Source organism: Medicago sativa, chromosome 4 (genome assembly GCF_051527215.1).
Source record: "Medicago sativa cultivar Bolivia chromosome 4, Bolivia_mono, whole genome shotgun sequence".
In the NCBI taxonomy this organism is placed as follows: domain Eukaryota; kingdom Viridiplantae; phylum Streptophyta; class Magnoliopsida; order Fabales; family Fabaceae; genus Medicago; species Medicago sativa.
Genome location: NC_140752.1, coordinates 64,637,104 through 64,645,249, shown reverse-complemented (window position 1 = coordinate 64,645,249; position 8,146 = coordinate 64,637,104). Strand labels below are relative to the sequence as shown.

General features: G+C 34.5%; 2 protein-coding genes across 2 annotated transcripts; one reads left to right on the top strand and one right to left on the bottom strand.

Moving 5' to 3' along the window:
* Window positions 1–5,724: 5,724 nt before the first annotated feature.
* Window positions 5,725–6,604, bottom strand: LOC146930729 (uncharacterized). Its single transcript, XM_085707595.1, has 2 exons — window positions 6,601–6,604; window positions 5,725–6,155 (listed from the first exon to the last, which is right to left on the bottom strand). Exons 1-2 carry the CDS (start codon window positions 6,602–6,604, stop codon window positions 5,725–5,727), a joined length of 435 nt encoding a protein of 144 aa, XP_085563721.1.
* Window positions 6,605–6,728: 124 nt separating this feature from the next.
* On the top strand, window positions 6,729–7,651 carry LOC146930728 (17.5 kDa class I heat shock protein-like). Its single transcript, XM_085702202.1, has one exon. It carries the CDS (start codon window positions 6,895–6,897, stop codon window positions 7,354–7,356), a length of 462 nt encoding a protein of 153 aa, XP_085558328.1. The 5' UTR covers window positions 6,729–6,894; the 3' UTR covers window positions 7,357–7,651.
* The last annotated feature ends 495 nt before the right edge of the window (window positions 7,652–8,146 follow it).

The window sequence follows — 8,146 nt, the reverse complement described above, 5'->3', positions numbered from 1 at the left end:
TAGATACAAATATAAAAAAATCAACCCCATAATCCACCGTCATCTAAATAAAAGACACACAATACATATTTTAGGGGAGAAAGATGAAAATGATGAAAAATGAATTGTCTTTACATATGGGAAAAAAAATAATGTATTAATTTACAAATAAGTCATGATCCATTTTGATTGGCTCATGAAAAATAATGAGTCATGCTCCTTTTTTGATTGGTTGATATAAAACAAATGTGTCATAATCTATTTTGATTGGATGATAAGAAAACATTAAATGAGATAGGGAAGGTGAAGATGCCAAGTGTACTATCAAAATAAAATAAGGGAAATGTTTATAATAAAGATAGTCAATTATTGTGTCAAAAAAATCTCATTTATATATTTTTAAATATGAGAAATCAACGTAGCATTATGATAGATTAAATGAAATTTAATCTTTTCACCCAAGATTAAACTTTTAATTTTCATATTATAACATCTAACCTTTTTAAGGTTAAAAAATGAAATATGTCATGAACCATGCGTTGCAAAAATCAACTCCTTTTTTTGGTTTGTTTTGGCTTGTACAAATTTTTAATCTCAACTTATTAGAATTTTAATAATAATATTAACAGTTGGCAGTCACATAATTAACACTGTCTCAAATATGACTAATTTAATCTTTTATTTGGTGTTTTAGACTAATTTAATCTTTAGCACATGCAAATCATACGCGTTCAACGTCAGTACAAGTACTAGTTTAGTACACGATGAAAAGAGTTAACTAAAAAACGTGATATATAATATAACCCGGAAAATATCATTACAATCAGATATTGGAATCCAATAGATATGAAACAATCAGTGCTACTTAGAGATGTCTTGGGTTCAATTATTCTGATATTGTCAATAATTGATCCTTATGCAAATTTTCTCAGGAAAAGAGCAGTTTACATCATCTTTGATATGACTATGGAAAACAACAGTAAATTTTTATGATTTTACATATTGGTAATGATCATAGAATTAAAACAAGTCATAAAGAAAAAAGTTTTTGCTATATGTAATGCATGTGCAAGAGTAGTGGAGTTTCTTTTTTCTTGTGATTCCATCATATAACCCACATGTTGCTTTGACACTAAAGGCAAATTCTACATTATATCACTTTGATAGGTGCATGGGAGTGCCGTATACTTGGCTCGTACCTAAAAATCGTCTGAAACCTTGTTAACACCAAACATATATTTATCTTTTGAAAGTAGAAGATCATAGTTCTCAGTTTTCGCAGTTGAGAGGTGATCACTATTGAAAAAGTCAAGAGAAAACAAATATAAATACATAAAAACTCACCTTTTACCCATAATTTTTTCCTCATTTTTATCAAAAGAATATGGAGAACATAGAGATGTCGATGAACCGGAGCAGAGGTGGGGAGTATTTCTCACTCCCCGCCACTTAAATTGTCCCCTCATCTCCGTTCTCATTTTCCGCCATGGGGAGTTTTTCCTCCCCATCAACATGAAAAAAAATAACTAAATTTATATTATTTTCAATCAATTAGTTGGTAAAGAAAATAAAATTTAACCATAAACAAATATAATATTAAGACATTATTGTATACATTACATATAAAAGAAATTTCGACACATACTGTGTGAAAAGACAAATATAAAATTTCACATATCAAATATTTGTATACGCAAATATAAAAAATATATTTAAGTAAATTTCATGGGAACGGGGTCCTCGCAGGGCAAAGGCATAATCTTAGTTCTCATCCATGCACTACCTTTGAGGGGACTTTCTCGTCCATCCCCACAGAGAAAAATTTCCCTTTTTAGGGATCCCATGAGATAGTCGCGGGGATCCCATTTACAGATGTAAGTTGATATCTCTAGTGTAATATTGCAAGTAAAGTTATCTTCGATAATCAAAGGAACCATGAACGTTGAGTGGGTTGTTCATCCTCGAGGCAAAGGTGTCAATGTGCCTAGATCTCTTCATACGATTTTTAGCCTTTGATAATTAGATGAATCATGACGGCTGTGTATATGATGGATCATGTGCGGCTGTCGGGTGTATTTTCTCCACTTGCCGGAGTGTGTGCTTACGAAGCATGGATGTTTTCAGGGCATCTCTAGACATGTTATCTCCTATGCCACCCAATATAAATTAAGCTTATATGAAGGAGTTACAGAGGATATGTAAAGTGAGTGACTCAGTAGTTAGGGTTTTATTGTCATATTGATGTTTTCATGTGATGTGGTATATTGGTATTTTAATGCTTTCACATTGAACACATACAATTTATCAATTTGTTGTTTATCGAAATGATTATTATGTTTTGTTAATGAACGCAATGTGTTGTTTTTTCGAAATGCTTTTAATTTGATGTTTTAACGTATATATTTTTGTTATGGATCATTTAGATGTTTTCTTATAAAGCATTTTGAACACAAATATATGTCTAAGGCAAATTAAAGGGCATTTTGTCAACTTTATCATTCTCATCTTTGTTATCCAGGTTCATTGGACTTTACCTCTCGATGGGAAAAAAAGCTTTCTCCTTAACAGATTATACTTTAACTCCCAAATGGATCAAATGCTATCTCCAAATAGAATCGCATCGCAACTCTTGGTCTTATTCAACACGGGAGTTTGCGGTAACTTAGGAGTCTGTGAGCAACTCGAGGTATCTGTAGAGTAATTCTTCAGCTTTGTTTGATTAGCCCAAATTGTATGGGCCTTATCCAATAATATAGCCCATAAATTTATTAGAAAATTGCTTTTTTGACAAAGAATACTTCCAATTGACACATGGAAATAACCATATTGCCTCTGGCGGTAGTTAACTACCGCTGGTGTTCGTGATAACTCCAAGTCAGTAGCACAATCCAGACACTCACCCATCATCACCATCACCATCACCATCTTTCTCTCAAATTTTCACTCTCTCTCAAAAAAAACTCTACCAAATCATCCAAAATTTCTTCCACTAAATCACAAGTAAGTTATCACTTATGCTATTGTCATACAATTTAGTTAGTATATGTGTTTATATGTTTATAATTTTAGTTGTTGTTTAATTATTAAATTTTGAATATTTGTTTTTAATATAGTTATGTTGTAGATCTGAAATGATATTAACATATATTATCAATACATGTTATAATGAAGTTATATTGATTGAATTTATAAATTTTTTTCGAATTTTATAAATTTTTTAGGGTTTGTTTAGGATTTTTAGGGTTTATGTCAAATTTTCACTACAAGTGTTTGAATGAGTTTTTCATTGATTATTTTTAATTTCTATGTGTGTAGATTTGAAACAATGGCCGGGTGGATCGACGTTCATGCAGAATTCAACGGCGGAGAACCTCAGAGGTTGAAGGTTCGGTGCCTTGATGTAACGTTAAGAGGTCTCAAGGATCAATTGAATGAATTCAACCAAGGAGTCAACCCCAGAGACACAAGGAGGGTGCAAAACGTCCGGTATAAACGTCCGACGCTCGACGAGGGGAGAGTATCATTTACTTGGGTGGAGTTAAAGAACGACGAAAACGTGACGAACATGTTTTGGGAGCACAACATGTTCCAGTGGATTAATATGTGGGTGACGTTGCTGAGATCAACTGAAGATATCATCAACAACTTGATTCCGCCAGAAGATCGTCATTAGTTTGAGTAAGGTGCATTCCAACTACAACAATTGTCTTACCTCTGAAATGGGGTGATTCAAACTTGCCAAACGGCCAGGACTTAAGAATTTCGCAGGGCATTAATGTTTTTCCTTTGAAAAGATTAAATTTTTGTTAGGCTTGCTTAGATGATGGTATTAAGTGTCAAGGAATGGACCTCATTTCGTTGGCACTTGAATACCATCATCTAAATCAAGCCTGACAAAAATTTATTCTTTTCAAAGGAAAGCATGAATGCCCAGCAAAATGCTTGAGTCCTCTTGTTTGGCAAGTTTGAATTTACCCCATTTCAGAGGTAAGACAAATGTTGTAGTTGGAATGCACATTCCAACTGCAACAATTGTCTTACACTGGATGGGGCAATTCAAACTTGTTAATCGGCAGGACTCCAACATTCGATGAGCATCTTGAACGATGGTATTCAAGTGTCAAGGAATGGACCTCATTTAGTTGGCACTTGAATACCATCGTTCAAGATGCTCATCGAATATTGGAGTCCTGCTGCTTAGCAAGTTTGAATTTGCCCCATTCAGTGGTAAGATAATTGTTGCAGTTGGAAGGTACATTCCGGAATGTAATGTAATTGTTGACATACATGTCGTTTATGTAATGTAACGAAAACTCTATCGCAATAATTATTCGAATTCACGCTATCGCAATATTTATTCAAATTCACGCTATCGCAATATATTTAAATAAAATTATATGTAAGACAATGTAATGTAACGTAGATGAAATTATATGTAAATAAAATTGTCTAAGAATTAATATTGTGTACTTATCGAATTTATTTATTCAATACGCCATTTTTATTTGAATTAATGTTGTGTACTTATTATAATTTACTTATTCGATACGCAATATTTATTCGAATTCACGTTAGATTTTATTCGAATTTTAATTATTTGAATTCACGTTAGATTTTATTCGAATTTTATATAAATAAATGAAAATAAAAACTAAAATAAAGGAACACAAGTAATATATATAAAATCACATTTTATTAATATAATAATACATTTACAATGGGGTAAAACTAAATCTGCTTCGTCGTACCAATAACATTAAAAATAACATCTTCGTCGTACATTTATTCCTTAATAGGCGGAGTCATCTTCGTCGTACATTTATTGACTGAGGATGAGCCTGAGAAATACCAGACTCAATTTATTGACTGAGGATGAGCATGAGAAATACCAGACTCACTTTAGTGAGTACATTAAGAAAGGAATTGAGACTGATGGCCTTGAGGAGCTTTACAAGAAGGTTCATGCTGCAATTCGTGTTGTTCCTCACTTGAATATATAACCAATGAACAAGTTCTGGTTGAGTTTCTTTGAGTACTGGACTATGACAAACAAACATTTTGTAGAAGAAAGAGTAAAGAAGTAAAGAGGAAATGAGAGTAAGGAGGAGAGAATGTGAGGAAATGTGAGGGTTTTTATATGGGAAAAATGTAGAAAAAATAGGTTGAATGAATGATGGAAAAAGAGGTTGAATGATGGAAAAAGAGGTTGAATGTAGAAAAAATAGGTTGAATGTTGAAAGAAAATAGGTTGAATGTGGAAAAAATGTGGAAAATATGTGTTGAATGAATGAAGAAAAAGAGGTTGAATGGTGAAAAGGACGGTGCATCCTAGAACGCACGTAGCGGCTGTTAACTGCCGGCGCATTAACCAGCGGCTGTTAACTGCCGCTGGGGGTAAAATGGTCATTTCCATGTGTCAATTGGAAGTATTCTATGTCAGAAAAGCAATTTTCAATTTATTAATCATAAGAACTATGGACCTAAAAAAAAATCTCATACATCATACTATTAAGAATTTTGCTCTCCGCCCTGCACTTTTCGCTCGCGCCCTGCAGCCATTCCGAAAATACCCATGCGCTAGTTAACTAGCGCAAGTGTAAAAAAATGGGACTTAATTTTTACACATGCGTGACTTAAGTCACGCTGCGTGAGTTAACTCACGCAGAAATTAACACTTACGTGAGTTAACTCACGTAGAAATTAACACTTACGTGAGTTAACTCACGCAGGTATTGTTTTTCATATTCACAATGCTTTAGTCATTCTGTTTTCAGATGTGATATCAGAGAAAAGCTGGGAATTGGAGAGCAAACGGTCAGCCATAATGGTGAGGGTGAGGTCGAATCCCTTGGTCTCACCGGAAGAGATGTCTCCAGCAGAGATAGGGAGTTCACCTATGAGCTGGCCTTTGTAATTGAGGTGTGCAGTGGTGTTTGAGTACTTGAAGCCCACCTTATTAGGATTCTTGACTGAAACATCGACATCTAGGGTTACATTCAAATCTACCCTTAGTTTTGATATATCCAAGTTGACATCAAAGTCACGTAGCTTCAATGAATTCGCAGTGGTAACGGGATGCTTGGCTTTGAAGACTGTGAACGCCAGAATGACTATTAGTAATACAATTGCAATGAAAACAGTTGTGACTAAAGCATTGTGAATATGAAAAACAATACCTGCGTGAGTTAACTCACGTAAGTGTTAATTTCTGCGTGAGTGAACTCACGCAGCGTGACTTAAGTCACACATGTGTAAAAATTAAGTCCCGTTTTTTTACACTTGCGCTAGTTAACTAGCGCAAGAGTATTTTCGGAATGGCTGCAGGGCGCGAGCGAAAAGTGCAGGGCGGAGAGCAAAATTCTACTATTAACAATAGAGAAAAAAGCGAGTAAATAGACGAATAACCCCTCAAAATCGTAAAAATGAGTAAATCTTTCAATCGTAAAATCTCAACTTTAACGGTGGAAATTGGTAGAGGTACTAACTTGTCAGGGGCTTTACAATTTCATGGGGTGTATTTGCATTTTCTCAAATTTCGAAGGGTAATTGCAAAAATTTACAATTTCAACGGATATTTATCTATTCACTTGTAAAAAAAAATAGAGGAATTCCTTTTCACACCCATCTTCCTTCTCGCACGCTCTATTCAAATTATAAAATAAAAAAAAAAAATAGACTTGTTAACAAGTTTCGGAGGATGTTTGATTTTTCATATTATAAATCCGAAATCCACTAGAGATATTAATTGTGTTAATTGTTAATAAAGATAAAAATAAAATAAAAAGTTAAAAAAAAAAAAAAATAGAAGTCTCCAAGTTTCTAGAACGTTCAAAGTAAGGAGATTCTTACATTCATAACCGTCTTCTTCCAAAGTGAGTTGCGTATCAGTTTGCTACAGAATCAATCTTTCTAAAGATGTCGATAATACCCATCAACGAAGGCCAAGACAACAGATCCAACACATCCCTAAACCTATGGGATACAAATCCCCTATCTCTATGGGATCCTTTCATGGATTTCCACTTCCCACTCCCTTCACCCATCACCAATTTCTTCCCTGAATTCGGCTTCGGATCATCCCTAAACACCCGTATGGATTGGAGATCAACACCGAGAGCTCACGTGTGGAAGGTGGTGCTTCCTGGTTACACAAACGAAGATGTGTTGGTTGAGCTTCAAGATGAGAGAATGCTTCAGGTTAGTGTTGAGAGTGGTAATTTCATGAGTAGGTTTAAGATTCCTGATGATGGTAATCTTCAAGAGCTTAAAGCGAATATGGTTAATGGTGTTCTTGTTGTCACTGTTCCTAAGATTCAACAATTGTCTGGTTCTGATGGGAGGAACATTAGGGTTGTTGAAATTGAAGGCACCGACTGAATGTGTTTCTCTTCAGTTTGTCTCCTTAAATTGTGTCTGTTTCAAATCATAGTATGTATATGTGCGTGTGTATGTTCTTGTGGGATTTAAGTGTATTATTGTAGTGTGTTACCATGCTTCTATATGTTAAGTGTGTCTATTTCATATCACAATATATATGATCTATCATAATATATGTGTGTATGTTTTTTTTTAATCTATGTAATGTTATGTTATAGATGCATATATTGTATGTTTCATCAGCTTCTTGTGGAAAATGCTAATGCATCTAACAAATTATATTAGATGGTATCAACCATTAGCCTCCTTAGTCATGTTTTCTCATCGGAGCCATTTGCTTGTTGTTCAAGTAATGGTTTTTCTATTTTCTTGAAATCGTAATTGTTAAATGCCACTTGTTCTCTTCAAACTCGTCCCCTTTGGATCGTTGCATCTTAAAGAGTTCAGAGACAATCATCGACCAAGTCTTTGGTCGGCTGATTCTCTATGTTCTAGCTACTCTTCTCACTAAGATGCTATAGGAGTACGAATCACTTGACTGCATCTTTGATGATATTCCCTTGGGATTAAAAAATGGTTGGACCTTTATGGCTTTTCTCGCTCGCCTCTATTTCCCGCAACTGCTGTCCTTGAAGAGAACCTATTTGTAAAGGACTTTATCAAAAAGCTGTAGATCAGCCTGAGCTTTGAGCTCAAAACTCTCATCAGTGAGATTACAGGCCAGCTTCCAATGCTCCTTCTTCATACTCCTTAGGGACATTGATAGGGCTTAAAGAGTGATGATAAGTAA

Bases quoted from the DNA above. Each gene is read 5' to 3' on its own strand.
- LOC146930728 (XM_085702202.1), top strand. From the start codon at position 6,895: ATGTCGATAATACCCATCAACGAAGGCCAAGACAACAGATCCAACACA.